The sequence below is a fragment of the Onychostruthus taczanowskii genome, unplaced genomic scaffold (assembly GCF_017590055.1).
Source record: "Onychostruthus taczanowskii isolate IOZ18803 unplaced genomic scaffold, ASM1759005v1 scaffold24, whole genome shotgun sequence".
Taxonomy (NCBI): domain Eukaryota; kingdom Metazoa; phylum Chordata; class Aves; order Passeriformes; family Passeridae; genus Onychostruthus; species Onychostruthus taczanowskii.
The window spans coordinates 6,084,998-6,103,848 of NW_024499684.1; the positions used below are offsets into that span (position 1 = coordinate 6,084,998).

The 18,851-nt window shown below is 39.1% G+C and overlaps 1 protein-coding gene across 2 annotated transcripts in view; it reads right to left on the reverse strand.

The window, feature by feature from the left end:
* The window catches only part of TBL1XR1 (TBL1X receptor 1), a 110,759-nt gene that overhangs the window by 13,970 nt on the left and 77,938 nt on the right, over positions 1-18,851 (reverse strand). For both annotated transcript variants that reach the window (XR_005952784.1, XM_041405714.1), the window contains 8 exons: positions 10,181-10,283; positions 7,864-8,009; positions 6,188-6,407; positions 4,077-4,209; positions 3,088-3,229; positions 2,732-2,795; positions 2,532-2,629; positions 804-864 (listed from right to left, as the gene is read on the reverse strand). Coding sequence is in view for 1 of the 2 variants with exons in the window: in XM_041405714.1 (XP_041261648.1) it covers positions 804-864; positions 2,532-2,629; positions 2,732-2,795; positions 3,088-3,229; positions 4,077-4,209; positions 6,188-6,407; positions 7,864-8,009; positions 10,181-10,238 (922 nt within the window). In the remaining variant the exon portion in view is untranslated. The remainder of the gene's footprint in view (positions 1-803; positions 865-2,531; positions 2,630-2,731; positions 2,796-3,087; positions 3,230-4,076; positions 4,210-6,187; positions 6,408-7,863; positions 8,010-10,180; positions 10,284-18,851) is intronic.

The window sequence follows — 18,851 nt, forward strand, 5'->3', positions numbered from 1 at the left end:
GGCAGATAGCACAGAGAGAACTGCTTGGAGTAAATGCTGAGTTGATGTTTCTGACTGCTGTCATGGCTCTGGAAATGTGGCGCCGGAGGAATAAGGAGTGGGAACGAGACATGTTTCTTAAAGGCCCTTCAATGACATGTCTGCCATCCTCTCCATTCTGCCTTCCAGCTGACTCTGGCAGGATTGCTCAGCATGCAGCCCACAAGGCAATTTGTCTGACCTCCTGCACTCCCAGCCCAGCTGGCCAGTGAATGCTCTCAGCTGGTTTGTGGCCAAACAACGCAGGGACAGGGGAACAATGGGATAGGGGGTGGATCTCTGCAGCAGCAGGATGAGAAATGCAGTCCTTAGGTGATAAACACTAATCCCTGTGGCCTGCCCACATGATTTGTCTGCGTCAGCTGGTTTGTGGCCAAACAACCCAGGGACAAGGGAACAATGGGATACAGGGTGGGATCTCTGCAGCAGCAGGATGAGAAATGCAGTCCTTAGGTGATAAACACTAATCCCTGTGGCCTGCCCACATGATTTGTCTGCCAGCATACTACAGAAAGTCAGGAATACGTGGATTATTTATCTCCTGTGACTTTGTTGGAACTGCAATAAAACTGTGAGTTATAAAATCAGAACAAATCCATCTTTGTTTACATTCTCAATGTTCCAATACGGGACTATAAGTAACCAAAGACTACCTGTAAGATTTTTAAATTATGCAACTAAGCACCACAAACATCAGATTTTTTAATTTATTTAAAATTTTGTCTTTTCAGATAACAAATCTGAATGATGAAATCAAGACTTACCAGAATGAAAAGGAAACTGCTGCTTGGCTTCGCCAGTGTGGGCATCCCAAATAATTGTGGTCTGTGTTAAACAGATAAATTAACAATAAAAAAACTTGTACAAATTGCTGATTTCCCCACAACTACCACCACTCACAAGTATGAGAATACCTACCCTGCTCACCATCACCCAAACCTGCTCTTGATTATACATTTCTAGAGTTTGATCCAGTACTAAAAGAAATAGTAGTAGATGTACAGAAAACAGTAGAAAACTTAAGATTGCATTAGAAAGATGTTTAGCCACAACATTTTGGGGTCTAGAGGGAAGAAGGAATTTGTGGGCTTTTAAACAGTTTTATCCCCATAGTCCTATTTATATTCTCATTATCCATTCCACACACCTATTTTAATTTCAGATACTTGTATATTCAAATTGTACTATCAGTTACTCACTTGTTCCTAAGGAGATGCTATTAACAGTTAGTCACATACTGAAAAATTTAAGGGTGTAATTTCAGTCTATGTTGTTCTCTGCCAATACTTTCATAACCTTCTGGTTAAAGAAACCTTACATGACAAAATCAGTACCTTATATGCTAATATCCCTGCCCTACCTCAATGACCAATGAAAATTTTGACAGCAAATTCAATGGAAGCATGAATTGACCACACAAAATAACTATGGAAAAGGAGCCTAAGGTTGGATCCTTCTCTCTGCTAAAGCAGAATATTTTCCAAAGCATAATCTCAGTTTTTCTGAGAAGTTTTATTGACTGAAACAAGGTTTCTAGTTCTTCCTTAATTATTTTCCTGCAAATGAAAGCTGTACCTCCACAAATATTTAAAAACTGGCATAACTATCACAGATGCCAAAGAGTAAACACATCCTTTCCATATTTTGAGACATTAAATTTTCCTTCCTTTGTGCCAGCACAAGCATTTATAAAGCTGGCTAATAAAGCAAACCAAGTACATGAATGCAGGGGAAAAAAAACTAAATAAAGGAGAAAATTTACTACTTTACAGTGACACTGCCAGTTTTAAGAGGTTGTAATGAGGTTGCAGTTTGCCACTCTAAGAGAGAACCTGTGCTGACTTCTGCACCTTGAATCGGTTACAGAGGAAAAAATCAACTCTCCTTACTCTTGCTATAGTCTATTTGATTCTCTGAATTCACTTTAAGTACATTTCCCTTCACTCTGTGCCCTTCCTACCACTCATACATAAAACCTCTCACACTAACAACAGCTCTAAGCTGAAAGACCTTGTAAAGCTGACTTTGTTTAGAGATGTGAAATAAAACCCAGACAAACAATAAGCTCCGTGGCATTACACAGCTGGCACCTCCCCAGTCACATATATCAACTCCCCTTATGTTCCAGCTCTAATCTTTACAATCATTCTCAGCTTTGACTGATATCCAACTCAGCCTTGACCTACCCCTCTAGCAGAATTGTTTTCCTAAGGCTTTGCTTGAAGTGCTTCACTGAATTTAGATGGTTTAGTTTTACAAAGGTTTAATGTTTCTGGTTTCAATACACTGCAATCTAGGAAATTAAAATGTCTCAATAAACTACTATAAAAACCAAGGAAACACAGCTAAGCATAACAAGATCTTTGTAAGCACATATTTACATCCCATGCCTTTAGTTTAATTTACTTACTTTGCATAGTTTTGCTATTTTGCTTACAGTTAGATTATAACGGTGAAGGAAAGAATTTTAATTTTACCAAAGATTATCTCACCTTGTCCACTCCTGCACTTAAAATGAAGTTTCCTTTCTTGTTCCATTTTAACGCAAATATAGGACCTTTATGTTGCCCTAAGGTGCTGGCAAGATTACCTGAAAATTTATATTGATATGAATACATTAAAAAATAAAAAACTATGCCGTGAGCCACAATATAGGAAAATATATCGTAAATTAAAAAAGTATTTTGCTTACCATCTTTAGTCCATATCCTCGCAAAGCCATCATAAGACCCAGTTGCTAGAAGTGTACCTTCACTCTGCCAGCAAAAAGGTTATTTATTTATTTATTTATTTCTACTTAATTCAAAACTAAAAGCACAAAGCAAATTTGAGGTAGAATAGATGGGAATAGGATTTATGACATTTTATTGACTGAAAGTTTTTAGAAAGAAGTTCCTGAAGTGTAACAGAAGTTACAACGCTGATCAAAACAGAAATATTTCAGGTGCTGCCACAGAGGCCAGCGCTGCTGTCACCTAAGGGGTGACCATGAGGTGCCGTAGGCAGGGCTTTCCCGGGAGCACTGGGAGCGCTGCCACGGGCACTTACGTTCCAGTCCAGCGAGGTGACGTCCTTGTTGCTGGGCACATCCTGCCCCCCTTCCCGGATGCAGTGCCGCAGCACCAGCTGCGTGGAGCCGCTCGTGCTGTTCTCGCTCAGGTTCCAGATCCGCGCTGTCGAATCGCCAGACCTGCAGGACACCCCGTGGGGACAGAAATCCTGCTGCTCACACGTGGGCCATCCCGCTCGTTCCATGTGCACATGCACATGGATCAGTGTAATGGCAGTCTGTAGTGTTATATAACGTGCAATATACCATAGACCAGTAATATACTGTAACAATGTATGACATTATAATATATGGGATGTGAAAGAATAGATAATATGTATTACACTTATATATAGTTACACAAACCACTATATATAGTTATTAATATATATTACATATACTCATATTTACATTTTATATGTATTACACATACATTATAGAAATATATTTATGTACATATATGTATTATATATATTACATATACATATATCTACATAGTATGTAATATAAAATATATAATATGATATATATGACACATGCTACACAATATATATGCTATGTGATGTATATTACAGTATTTATTGATTACATAATAATTATACTTATATATTTTTACATTATAACTGTATTTTATAGTCTATTAATTGATTATTAATTAGTATTAGATATTGATTATATATTAATTAATTGATTTCATATAAATAAATAAATAATAATACATTCAATTTTAAAGCACTGTTCTCTAAAGAACAAATGCTGTGGCATTTTGATGTTTGGGGAAGATGTTCCCTGAGCTTTCTGCCCTTCCCGTGTACCATCATCACCAATAATAGCAATAATGATAATGATAATAATAATCTCCAATTAAAAGTGCTATTTTCCACACAGCACTGTGCCATCTGATGCTTGGGGTAGGTGTTCCCTGAGCCTGCTGCCCTGCCCAGGCAGCAGCAGTGTGCCCCAGCACAGACACAGACAGTGCACGTACCCTGAGGCCAAAAGGTCACTAACGGGATTCCAGGCACAGATGAACACCTCGGACTCGTGGCCACGCAGCACCACTGCCTTGTTGGGAGGGATTTCCACATCTCCATCTACTTCCATCATATCCGTGTGATTATCTGCATTATGGGAAACAACAGTACAGAGAGGCGGATTTTAGTATTTTGGGATGTTGTGACTCCTGTACGTTTCACATTCTTCTGCCATGAGTGCAAAAATTCACAATTTATGCGATTCAAAAATTTGACAGATCTGTCATGCTCTTTTATTTTTTCAGTTCCAATTAATGAAGCACTATAAACAGATGGGGAGTTTCGAAAATGTGAGAAAACTCTTCGCCCCTGTAAACCTTCACATCCAAATGGATTTAAATTTGGAGCTTCAGAATTAGGGCCAAAAAGTTAATTTTTCGCTATGCTAAAAAATAAGTGCTGTTACAAGTACTCTGTTTTTCAGGCCCAATACTGCATAGTACAATATGTTACTAGTCTAGCTTGTGCTGTAGGAATACATTTATGACATATTCCTTTTCAAAAATCTTTTTCACCAATTGCAGTCAAACAGGTTTTAAATCTACATCTCCAACACTCCATTTACGAAATGCCTTTAATGAATATAATCACATTTGGTGATAGAGTTAACATAACCAAGCTTCTCCAACTTCATCAGCAATTGCCGTGGAATTATGGCAGTGTAACTTTCTGCATGGAAGTGAGACTGAAACCATATTGTTCTGTAGAACGTACTGGGGGTAATTCAACTGACAAAACAGTTTTCTTGGCATCTACCATCAATCATTTTCTGTTATTAAAACTAAATTCATAATGAGTGCAAATGCAGAATGTAAGGAATGCTGCACAGTTCACCTGCTCCATATTTATTCACTGCGGTTAAAGAAATCATTTCACAGCTATTGCTTAATTTAGCATTAAGGGTTTCTGTCACTGTTTGTGCATGTGAGAAAATAGAAAAGGCTATTAAAACATGAGTATTTTTTCAGAAAGAGCACCATATAAAGCATTGCTTCAGTCAAAGGATCGATGCCAGTCTGAAGTGCTGTACAGCCAGCAGGGGTTGCTGGTAGATCACATTTAACAGGGCTGAGATCTCAGGTCTACCCTTCCTCTATCCAGTTCACAGTTTTCAAGTAAATACTCATTTGAGATTTTTAAATTAAAGAATCAAAGTAGAGACCTTATTTGTTTCAGCCAAAGAATGTATTCCTAGCTTTTTATCACATATACTAATGAAAAACCTAGTAAAATCAGGCTGTAAAACTTGTACATGGCTTAATATTAATATTCTCTCAAAAATGTCATTTCGTCAGGTGTTTTGACAGAAAGAACTGTAACTCCTACACTTAAACATGCAATTCAGACTTCCAGAAGAGTATTTTCGAAATCACAGTTTAATGCCTGACCCAAACTTTTCCATACTAAGCCTCATTGTAAGATATGTTCCTTTGACCAGTGATGACAAACATACCCCATTTATTTCACCAACCACAGCTAAAATGGTATTCATGAATAAAGCAAACCTGAGAGCAGTTGCACTGAGCAATTTTGACTAGCAAATAGTGAAACCTGATATTGATAAAAGAGACAAGGGACACAGGGCTCGTCCCAGCAACCTTGAACTCAGTATCACTAGAAAAGCCAGGCACAGCTCTTGGATCCATGGGTTTTACAGAACTTTTTGGAAGGAGTTTGCAGAGCTTCAAAAGCAATACTCAGTTTTAACCTGCCATGGACTGGACTCTGCTCAGGAATTACTCAATTTTTTTCCTTTTTATGCAAGGGCCCTGTGAAAAACCTTCAGGTGATGGAAAAGAAGTAGTACTGGAAGTGAGACCAGCCAAGGGAATATTGTGAATTAATAAATTCAGAACTTTGACTCCTGCAACCCCAGATATCAAAACTGGGGACAACCAAAGGTGAGACACAATCTGTTCAAGTATGACCCGTGATGAAGGAATTCTCTGCAAGTTGAAGGGTTACTCCAAACTCTACATTTTTACCTCATTGTCTACAAGCTCATACAATGGTAAACAACTAGGAAATGCTAACCCAGCTTAAAGCAATTTCTGTCTCAACTTACTTGCTATAGTGTGTGCTCCGTTCTCCTCTCCATTTGCAGTATTTTCTCCATTTTTCGCTGATCCCTGTTGGTTGGTGGTGGCTGCAGCTGCAGCAGCTGCTGCCTGCTGTTGTGCAAGTTTGTCTCTGTAGGCCTGTTGTCTTGTCTGTACCACATCAGGCATCACTGCATCTATCAGTGAGAGAGACTCTATCGGCCTACCATCAAACAAGGTACCATCCTAAATTACAGCACAGGGAGAAAAAAAAAAAAAAAAAGATAACACCAAGTACAAATTAACATTACAGGCAAAAATTCCAAGCAAAACTGAAGAAAACATTTTGATTTAATATAACAAAGCAGTCTACATATGGTGCTGGAAGTGATTTATCACCATTGCTGTGGTCAGGACTGGAATTTTAGTCTGAAGTTAATTGGTCACCATAAATATGCAAAAAAAGCCACTGCAGGCCTCTGGGAGAGCCTGTGGAATCAAAAGTTTCTTGTTTCGAGTTTGCTGAATTGTCTGCTAAAGCAAAAAATTCTGTAAGCTAGCTATGAATATGATTTCAAACATGAGTGGCTGCAGCAAAATCTAATGGTTTGTTTGAAGAGAGAGTTGCAAACATTGCAACTCGGGTCACTGACTTGTGAAGTTATAGTCTTATTAGACTAATACTTTCCATAAACATATTATCTGGGGAGTTGACTAGTTTTCTTCCTTTTTTTAAACTGTGCTGGCATGCTTTCAAACAACAAGGAAGAATTTTATCCTGAAATGGACAAGACCCAGTTAAAAATACCCTTATACATATGCTAGGGCTTTGTAAGGATCTATTTTTAGGGACTAGAAGGATTCCTTGTAATAAATATAGGGTCTTCTTCTTCTATTCCTATCACTTGCTTTATTTTTCTGAGGCTTCCTAAGGGAAAGGATTTGCTTCACTAGGACTGTGAAAACCACACAAACAGCAGGCATAAGGGAGACTGGAAAGTGAGCAGAATTAATGGGAAAAAAAAAGGTTTCTTCAGTAATCTGACTGACACACAGAAAGGCTTCTCACCTTCCAGGAACAAATGAGAATGGAAATTGAGGGAGAGTGTCTGCAGCATCAGGCAGGAAGATACATAGTACTGCTGGAATAACCATTTAAATATCAAATTTAACAGATCCTGCTCAAGATGAATTAGCCAGCAGAGGCAAAAGGCAAACTGGCATATACCTTCAACCTTCCTGCCACAAATTCAAACCCCCTCTCTCCTTGGAAATCTTGCCTTTGGGCTCACATTACTTCACTGTGATGACACAAGAGCCCAAACAAGAGCTGCACAGTGCTCTCCCATCTCCCTAGTGCCAGTGTACAAACCAAAAAATTAAGAGATTGACGCTCTCCATTATTATCCTATTGCACTAGATGCACTACAACATTAGAAGAGGGTGAAAACTCTGCAGACAATGGATCTTCAAGCAAAGAGCCAGAACACCATGCCTGGTGTTGAGTGGCTGCACTGGGCAAAACCCCACCCAGTTATGTCACTCCACTCTGGTTCCACCACTAGAGTCATGGTGAACACCAGCAGTAAGTAAGGAATATGAAGTAAAAGTAAAAAGGATACAAGAAAGTTAAGAAAAAATACTAACATTCAAACTTAGCGCAAGCAAGGACACAGCACTCCTGCAGGCAAAGCCTCCTTACCTCATTAATACTGACTTCTGCCTCTACATACTGCAGACCTTTCTGGATGATGGAAATCAAAGCAGCTGGTGGCACCAGAGCACCATTTATATTAGACTGGCTGATATGGCTCTCTATACCAAAGGTAAATGCTGAATGGGAAAACCCTAAAACAAGGCAAAGACATCAGAATTTATTTACAGATAAACAATGCTACTTGCTGTGCCATGGTAGGACCTTCTGTTTAACACCTGAGCAAATTACACAAAGCATAATGCTACAGCATACTTCTGAACTACCAAAAACTTGTCAAAACACCTCAATTCCCTCACAGTTTAAGTGTACAAAAAGAGAAAAGCGAAGTTCATATATAAACACAACAATTATTAATTACAGTATCAATGGCAAAAAATTTATGCACGAGTCAGTATAAAGTACAAAATTCACTATAGCATTTAAAAGTGTTCATATACTCACAAACTACATGTAAGTATCGTATGATATGTAGTATTTAATAAAAAATATATATTTCTCCAAGACACAAGACTCACTTGCTATTTTCACTCACTGATTTGATACCCATGAAAGTTAAATGGATCTGTATGTGAACAGAATTCAGATCATAGTGCCATAATTGTATATGCTCTGGCATTTAGAGCTACATCAGCACTGTGCACTGAGTAAGAAGTGGCAAACATGTTATGGTGCAGCAATGGTAGCTGCTTGCTATTTATTTGATCACTTTGAAAAAACTGAATTTAAGCTAGAGAAAAATAGTTGTTTCAGCAAGTTAACTATTGTCATGGCATTTTTTCTTAAACCACTTTATTTATTTTTTTTTTCTTTTTCCCTGTCAGGTAAGCAAGAAGCTGACTGCAAACTTTCAAATGAAGATGAAGCAATTTTGTAAGTTTGGCTTCTATGACAAAAGCAATCTGCAACTGGAATAAGAGCGTGTAGTAGTTTTCAGTAAATTCAGGCAGAAAAATGAGGTTTTGCTTTCTTCTGACAAGCAGAAACTGTAAAAGTCTGTCATCCACCATTGCTTCTGGAGCTTCTCTCCTTAATTTGGGAAGTCCAGGAGCAGTGGACATACGTTGCATCAGCCAAATGCATTTCCAACAAGCCTGAAGCCACCCATCAGCAATCACTAAACAAAAACTACAAATCAATAAAGATTGAAATAGCAAGGTAAAATATGAAATATATGTGCATATTTTCTTATATATCTATATGTATATACATTAAAGCTGATCTCTTAAACTCCAGTCTTAAGATAAAAGTGTATTTTTGCTTTAATATGCAGACTTCTTTTATGTATTGCTGAAATCATATTCCCTCCTGCCAGCTGACAATCATCACTTGTTCATTTACTGGGGCATGCCCTGACTTCCAGTCAGATCTTCCCATTCTAAATGTAGGTTGTGTTAAGCAATCAATATCACAGTTGTGAGTAAAAGATGATGTTGTCTCTTACAGAGCTTCACGAATAACCACCACCACAAAACTCCCTGAAGCCATATGGCTGCATCTAGGAACCCAAACATGCAACACAAACTCAAACTGCTGATCTGACTGGGCTGGGGAAGCTTTAAAAATAAGGGAGCACTGCTGCATTCTCGTGTTGTGCAGACACAGTGTGAAGGGATATGATAGGAAAAGGGTTTCCTTTCAAGTCTGACAATATTCAAGTGTCTTTTGCTCTTTCTCCTAAGAAGCAGGAGATCCTGGCTACTCAGAAAGATCCTCCAAAAGAAGGTCCTGGAGGGATGGAGGCTTTTGGGAACCTCAAGGGTTATTCCTGCAAAAAATCTGTTCACCTCTATTTAGAGTCAAGTGATACAAGTCATAGTCACAGCTGTCACTTCTTCCTTTGAAACACAGCCACATCTGCCCTCCCACAGTCAGGTTCAGGCAAGGAATTCAGCTGCACAAGACCAGCTGGCAGGAGCACCATCACTCCAAAACAACAGGAAAAACCAGCATTTTGCTGATCTTTCTATTTTCTTCTTCAAGGAGCCCTGAAGAAAACGGTGCAAAGTGCCATCATCACCCTGTGGAGAAGTGATCTCCAGGAAAATGCATTTTAGCAACCAAGTGAGTCCTTGGCTGCTTGACTGCCATCCGAAGACTCCAAATGACTAAAGCTGATTAAGTTACAGAAGGTAACTTGGCAGGAATTCACTCTCTTGTTGAGAAGAAACACCAAGAAACAGTTCAGACAGAATCCATGCCTACTGGCAAAATAATTAAATGAGCCTGTGTTTGCTAAAGCCAGTTGCAGATCAAGATCAAATAAATTATGCATTGTTTAATAACCAGAATTGTAAAAACTCACCTGACTCTTGCAAGTATCTATATACCAGGAAGTTAACCTCATCACTGCTTATACTCATCTTTATTCCCAGTTAAACCATGAGGTCACAACAAAGGACACAACCCTGCAAATAATAAAAAAAAAAAGTAGGTCAATTAAATATTTTTAGTACCTAATAGGTATTTCCCAACAAATGCTATATTTATAAAGTAAGTAGCTCCCTGGCAACCTAGACAATGGCTTCATTTTATAATGCAACTAAGTCTGCTGGAGTCATTAAAAAGTCATTTGTCTCACCACAAAATAAAGGTCAGTAAATTAAATATTAACGGGCTGGATTCTCATATGATGCAAGTTGGTATGGACTGGGGAACTCTGCTGTTTAATACTAAAAGTACTAAAAAAGGCGTCCTATCACAGGTTTTAAAAAATAACCAAGTTTCATCCAATCTACATGACTGCCATGGAACACATTTTTTATAACATGAGTCTCTCTCTGCCTGGTTAACAAAGACCAAAAACTTCGTTTCAATTGACATCCAGGCAGGTTCTCACTTTTACATTCTTATCTACTCCAATTTTCAGGTGTTCCTGCTCTAAGAAAAGGTGCAGAACAGAATGAGCTACAACATTGTCTGTTCAAACAAGCCCAGCCTACCCCACCAAAGATTAGAAAACATCTCAGCCATACCTTTTGGCTTTGCAACTGGAATACTTGACATTAGAAACAAACTTTAAACTTTAGTAACGTTTCCCTAGGGTTTCAATCAGTGCTTCAAAAATATTGATGGGATATATATATTTACACACAATTTTTTTTAGAAAGACAAATCATGTATCAGACTATATATACTTTTGATCATAAACTTGGAAAATATAAGGCAGCAGCAATCTTTAAGACATGAAGAGACAGAATGCAGTGTTTTTTCTAATCCGAAGTCTCATTTTTGAGAACATTCTCATGATGTCTGAATGTTTGAAAACTCTGACCTTTCCAAGTAAACAAGTGAAAACATCAGCTTTCAGAACATGTTATGAAATAATGTCCACCTCCTGTTCCAATTATCTGTCCAGCACTTTCCATCAGCAAACCTTCCCAGGTTTTTACCCAGCTGACCACCACCATTGCTTTTCCTACAGAACTGGAGTCTGAGAAGGCAAAGTGACTTTCCTACTGTTACTTGACAAAGTTTTACCTGGAATCTGATGCAAAAAAGTACTAGAGAGTGACATTTCCTACAACAGGGCTCCTGCCACATGGCTGCATGGACAGGCCACTTGCCACTGCTGCTCCAGTGGGGAAGTGTTGGACACAAGATCCAATTAAACACCTCAAGAAGAGCAGAGGCTAAAGGATTAACTTGGGTACGAAAATGAATTTATTTGCCTGAAACCACACACAGAAATCCCCAAACCTGCCCCAGGCACGTGGTCACCCAGCTCACAGCCAGGCTGTGGGGGGAGATGGCTTTAGTTTCTTAAGGAAAAATATAAAATTTCAGTTCTACTTAAATCCTTTTCATTTCTAAAGGAAAAAGCTGCCCCAGGACAATGACTTCTAGTAAGTGCAACAGGACTGGTACAGGAATGTACATTGATACCAACCCTACCCACCTCTCCACAGCCCCAGCCACACCTGAAGAACAAGATATCACTGTCAAATTTCACTATATACTTTGAGGACTTGTTTACTGAGCAGAATGTAAAATAAATGGCATTTTTAGCCATTTCATGCATTAGCAGCCAATTCCAGCATGTGCAGGACCAAAAACTGATTTTATTTAGCTAAGTTTTGTTACCATACACGAAGCAAATTATCTTTAAGATTGTTTTTAACAGAAAAATGCTGTAGGAAGAGGAACAATATTTTCCTTCAGAGGAGAAGGCAATTAACTTTAAAGAGACTCATAAAGCAGGTTTTTTTATATTACGTACACACACACAAATGACAGTGTTTGTTTCATGGGTCTGTCACAGAGTTTCAAAATCTTGCTGCATCACCAAAAACGATAGATCAAACCACAGAAATCGGATGAAAGTGCTATTTGTCACACAGAGAGGTCCTGAATTATTTATATAAAGAGGGCTCCCCCCTCAAAGCAGAACCGTGCAGGTGCCACATCAATTCACCTGTTATGTAGCTGGGTAGCTGAAGGGAAAAAAAAACAAAACCCAACGTTTTGCTTGTCTGTCAAAAGTGTTCTGCACCCCAGATGAATCAAAGCAGCCTCATTTTTCCAAGGCTGGTTCCGAGTGTTTTGCACAAGCAGCTCTGGTCCTGCCCAGCCATCAGGAGGTGGCACTGCAGCACCAGCTGTGGCACCCTGGCCACCAGAAAAACACAGAAACAGCCCCAATAAACACAGTTTGCCTGGTGAGTGGTTTGAAACTGGAAAGGGTGCAAAAGGTTCCAGTGTTTTAACAAAATACTGCTTTGCACATATTTTCAGTGCTCTGGAAGGGTTTTTCTGTGTTTCCCCCACCCCAGGCCCCGTGGCTCGGGCAGAGCCTGGGGACAGCATCCCACAGCCAAGTGACACAAGAAATGTCAGAAGGAGGAGCAGGAGCAAGCCACCTTCCTTCCAACACAAAGCAAAATGTCATGTTAAAGAGAAAATGCAGTAGAAGAAGATACAATAATTATTTCCCTGTGACACATTCTGAATTAACACCAGGCTTACACTGCCCACTCTCACATTGTTTGTGACAACGGACCCATGCATATACGTGTGTACCCCACATCCTAAAAAAATTACTTCATCAATGCTGGCTAATTCCCCCCAGATTCACTATTTTCACAAGCAATCAACTACACATTTTGGACACTTTAATAGATATTAATATTGCTCTTCATTTTATATGCAGAAATTAAATCACCAAAGAGACACATAAAAATGAGACAAAAATAAGAAGTTAACACGTAATTCCTAACAGTCTTAGATTTGCAGCCTAATTTGTATGGGGACAATTATAATATCTTAAAATATTTGCAGCTTTATGCCCCAAACCCATTCTAAAAATGTAATGAGATCCTTAAGGACCTTTTTCTTTCTTGCCCTTAGAAACATTCCAGGTCTTCCTCAAAACATTCTGAGGAATTACATGGTAAAGTATGATGCACCCACACTGCTGTTTTAGATCCAATTATACTTTTAAAGGAAATCTCTCCCACTTGCCTCTACTTTTGTTTTGCACCCTGGAGCAGGCACAGCACATGTGAAGCTGATCCCTCACTGGTAAAACCAGGATTAAATAAATAAATAAAATACCCCAGGACAGGTAAAAAAATGATGGGCATGAGAGCTTATGAACAATGCTCAAATTGCTCATGGGACCACACCAGGGTCGATATTCCCTGCTCAAAAGCAAGTCCATTTCAGCAGTCCTCTTCCCAGGTTTTATTTCCCTTCCCAGAGGATGGGCCTGTAGTTTGTAACACCACTGCTCAGTTACAATCAGCACAACATCCAGATATCTCAGGTAATTTTTAAGACTGCTACAGAAAGTCCCTGAAGTCCCAAAATTTATCAGGCATAACACATATCAGCCATAAAAGCCAACTGTCTATAGAGATGCTAGCCTTGAGATTTACTCAGTGACAGGTCAGAAGCAGACAAGACACACACCTGTGCTTTAGACAAACTGACCCGCTCATTCCATGCCAGGAATCACACAAAAAATTCATTTGGAAGCTACTTTTTCCAAAGGAAACTAGGTTTCTCATCCCAGAGACAACACCAGCTCTGGCTTTGCTCCCAGCCTGGCAGAAGTGTGTCTGTGTTTCTGTGCCCAAGGCAGATGGGGCAGGTCCCACCCCAGCACCTCTGTCCCTTGAGTACCATTCACACACTTCATACCTGGGACAAAATTTACAACTAAAACCCATTAAAAAGGAGATAGAATTCCACTCTCACCAACACCAGGTCTAATCAGTGCCCAACCGTGCAAACCTGGCTGTGCTTCTGACAAATCATTATTCCACTCCACATGTTTGTGCTAGCTTTGTACTCCTTGTCCAGGCTCATGCCCAATGCTGGAGAACAGATGCCACCCGATATGGCTCCTGGCCTAATAGGTTTTTTGGCTGTTTAGGGGTTTTTTTCAGACAAACCCAAACTGGCAGAGAAAGTTTATACATCAGATTATTACTGGGTATCTCTTAATCACCATTTGATAATGTATACTGGAGTTACACTACAATTAGAGTTATTTTATCATCAAATAACAGCCTAAGAAAGTGATATTTCTGCAGTTGTAGGTGGGCTCCAACATTCCCAATAGGTAGGGTAACAGGAAAACCTGACAGGCTGCTGTGAATAATAAAACATACCAATCATTAAAACATACCAATCATTAGTTTGATAACAAATATGATATGTTAAAGGGAGCAGCTAATGCTCTGGGTAGCTCTGATGAATGCTTAATGTTCAGACATAAACACACATTTATCCATGGAAAACAGAACTCTGGCTACAGAAACAATAATAGCCCTACAACAGAAATATTGCCATTAGGGCTTTTATTTTTTCCTCTTTTGCAAGAAATCCAGACAAGTATTTTGCTAGCACATGTGCACATAGACATTTTATCAATTGTTGCTTAAGAGTATTTCTTGGTTTTAATGGCCATGATGGTTAAAATAAAAAGTGCAAAGGGTGCAGTTTCAATCCAGCCACTCAGACCAAATTCCTGGATGTGTGAGGATGTGTGAGGTTTCAGCAGGAATTCATTCAGATACCAAAGCCACCACAGGTTACAGAACTGGAGATTTAAACCACAAAACACCATTCCTTGTGGCTGCTGTTCTACTAAAGCTTTTTCCAAATGCTCTTCCCCAAGACATGGTGTGTCCATCCCCAATGGCTAAGGAAATTCCTAAGTTTAGATCCAAAGAAGAGTTCTGCATAGCCCTTTAGAAATGCTTTATAAAGGAAAACTCATACAATTAATTAGTGGTTCCTTTACATCAAGCATGCAGTCTATGACTCGTGTTGTACATCATTCTGCGTAAGAATTTAGTATATGCCAATTTCAATCAAAATGAACATTTTATCACACTGTAAAAAGGAAAGAAAAGGTTGACTTTTCTTCAAGTGTACCAACTACTTGCTCCAAAGACTCCTATTTGCTCTTTCACATCCTCACTTGAGTGATGGCAGCCAATATTGTGTTGGGCACAGTGCAATTGAACCCTTAGGAAAGTTTTCCTACTACCTGATGATCTGCAGTTAGGAATTCTAACATTCTGAATGACAAGAAAAACATTTTTTCAAGTTAAATGCCCAAGTGTTTTCTGAAATATCTCAAAATAGTGCTCTCATTTTCTGCATTTTTACCTGTGCCTCTAAATTGCTATTAGCTAAATGCCCTTTTCTTTAAGATTTAATAATATGTCAGATGTGCACTTGCACAAAAATTGTCTGTAATTCTATCTTAGGAACCTTCTTACTGATTTCTCATATCATCAGGCTTTGCTAGTTTTCCTTCTAGTAATTTAAACCAAGAGATGCTTCTCATGTTCATTATTTAACTTTATTGGTTTGCTTTTAACCTCAGGAATACAGCTTAATTTCTGAACACTAAAAAAAAAATAACTTTTTCCTTTCCTCATCTGAATTGCCTTCCTTAGCTCAGGCAATAAATATTTGTATTCTGTACTTCAGCTTTAGTGACCTAATTTATGGCAACAGTCTCTGCCTTTCCATGCCAATTTGAGAGTATGAAGAATACAAGATGACAAAGCCAGTCTGAAATCTTCTGAAGAAAAAGAATTACAACCCTGAAAGGGAAGAGAAGGAAAAAAATAAAAACCAAACAAAACCCACAACAAAACACAAAATCATCCAGAACCTTGGCTAAAAGTAAGTTACTGTCTACTTATCTAAAAAATGCAGCCCAGTCCTGAGTACAGTTACAAAATATGCTGCAGATGAAGCCCATTTGTTGATTTTGCCTAGAGCAAAGTAGTATTTAATTACTGAACTCCGAATCTTCTCCCCAAAGTCCCCCGCTGTGTGACCCAGGAGGCTGGAATTCCGGATGTGACAGCACAGAGACAAGCGACAGCATATCCAGTGTTGTGTTTCCACAGCTATGGCTACACAGCTGCAAACTTCTGTGCTTTCTGGAGATGAAAATACATCTTCCTGGACAGCTATAGGGCATCTTGCAGTGATTCTTGGCAGCCACATTTTGTAAATCCCTAGGCTGACCAAAGACACAGGGATATTTCTGGTATTGACACTTTATTCAACATTTTAGGTTCTTAAACCTTTTTTTCTTTTTGTTATTACAATGCAACGCCAAAAGAAATGATGTTTGGGGAAGATTCTCCTTATTTCCTGTATCAGAATAATAAAGTCATATTGTTTATCAGTATTTTAAAGACTTTTCAACTCTCTGGGTAACAATGAAAGTAGACACAGATGGACTAAAGGATCTCCAGAAGTCCCTTCTAATGCCAATCATTCTGTGATTCTGTGACATCTCTTTAAAGGCACAACTCTCTTGCATGACAATTACAACCTTGCTGAAATGGAGCTAGTCCTGATACATCCTTCTGCAGATGCAAATATGTTCCTTTATAACTTAAAAGCCAAACTCAGCTGCTCAGAACATGCAGTAAAAAAACCTCCAGCACTAAGTCCTGCCTCATTTTTGATTACTTCATGAAAGCCATCCCTCCCTGACTCCCTTAAGATCCTAAGCCCAAACATCTTGTTTAGTGAAGGATTTTTAATTACAGAGCTCAGGCTCCCTGATGGAGACAAACTAGGATTAAGTGAAAACTGTCCAGATATAGTCGTTCAAAGATTAAACCACCACCCTCTTTCAATACTTGAATAATTATCATAACACACCAGGAAATACAGCTAAACATTACAAAATGTTCCTGGATCAATTGCCTAATCCAGACCAAAGGTATTTTTAAAAAGAAAGAATCTGTGGCTTGATGGGATGACCTTCAGGTTAGACTGTCCTACCCACACACAAGTTGGACAGATGATTATGGCAGCAAAACTGCAAATATAGCATCTGTAAAACTGATTAGGCAGTGATTGGTCCTGACTGATGACCAGAATTAGCAGAATCATCTGAGGGAGCACTGGGGTAGGTTTGGCCAGCATGGATTACTTCAAGATGACCTGCAAGGTCCAAATTCTAGGCTCTGTGTGCTAAATATATCTCTGTAACGGAGAGGGAAGCACTAGACAAATGCTGGGCATTCCTCCAGGGAGAGACATCTGTCCATCTGTCCCTCAAAAAGGGAAAATCACCTTATTAGAGGGGCATGTCAGGAACAGTGGTAACATCAAACAAGCTCTGCAGCTTCCATTCTTAGCCCATTAGAAGGATGTCCCTTTAGGCTGTTACAGTCTTTCAGGAATACCTAATTCCAATAAAGACAGACTTCTGCAACCAAACTTTTAGACCCTGTCTCAAGCAGGCTTTGTGAAATTGTTCAATGGCTTTACTAAGTGCTAAAATAGCTGCCTGCTAATGCTGCCTGGATCTAGACACAGAACAGCTGCTGGAATCAAGTCCAAGAAAGGTGAAAACTGGAAAAAGCCTTTTCTGCAACGTTGTTTAAATTCCTCTATATGCCTTTTTGGCATGCACCTGGTGTTAAGCATGCAACTATATGGCTGCTGATCTCCTGTGCCGCATTAAAGCCTTTGCAAGAAATTAATTATGGATGAATGTGGGAGCACACCCATTAAACCTCACTTGGATCAAACTGTGTAAAAAATTCTGAGAAAATAACAGATTGAGAAGAGCCCTTGAGTCAGTCAAAATGAGCCCCATCAAGGGCTTCTGCTGAGACTAAGGAGGGGAGGGGCAAGGTCCAAAAGTGATTTTCTATTTGTGAACACCACCACTGAAAATAAACACAACTCCTGTGGTTCAATCTTTTTGATCAAGAATCTGTAAAAATTAACAGCTAAACGGGGTTAAAAATCTCCATACTGTGCTAAGTTTCTGCTCTCATTTGATTTATTCTCATTTTCACTGCTAGAAAACCCACTAAATAACATGGCCTGTAAGTCTGATCAGGACTATTCCATTTTTTCCAATATGTTCTTCCTGATGTTCCCACAATAGATCATTCAGGGCTCTAAGGGACTGTGTCAATTGAATTGAATGATGTGGTCGCCTGCTGGTACATAAATGCAAAAGCAAAGCTGAGGGGGTTTATTTTCAAAACAGGAGACATTGATCCTGTGACAATGTTCCATTACCCTGACTTTATTTCTATTAGAGACAGTGATTACATCTACATCAATTGCTTGAGCTGATGGATACTGGTGCACTAACAGTGACACAGTTTTTCACTAGGCTGCTGCTGGATGCTCATGGTTTACAAAACAAGACTCATTCTCCAGCTAATGCCACTTATTTCTCCATGGTATATTACTGCAGTTTGGGCAGACTTTCGTAATTAGTCAGTTCTCAGCCGTCTGTGGTTTTTTGGGGGAGTTTTGTGTGTTCTGTAAATCTTACCATGGAATGGTGATTAGTGATTGTATAGCCTGGCATGGATTCTATTTGTTATGATTAAAATATTTACATTGCTACCTGCTGGTAATAAAACAGCAGATGTAGCTCCCAGAAGCAGCTGTGGGAAGGTTTTTCTGCACTCCTACAACAGCAGTCCTATCTTGACTGGGGTTTTTCCATATGGCTGTATGGG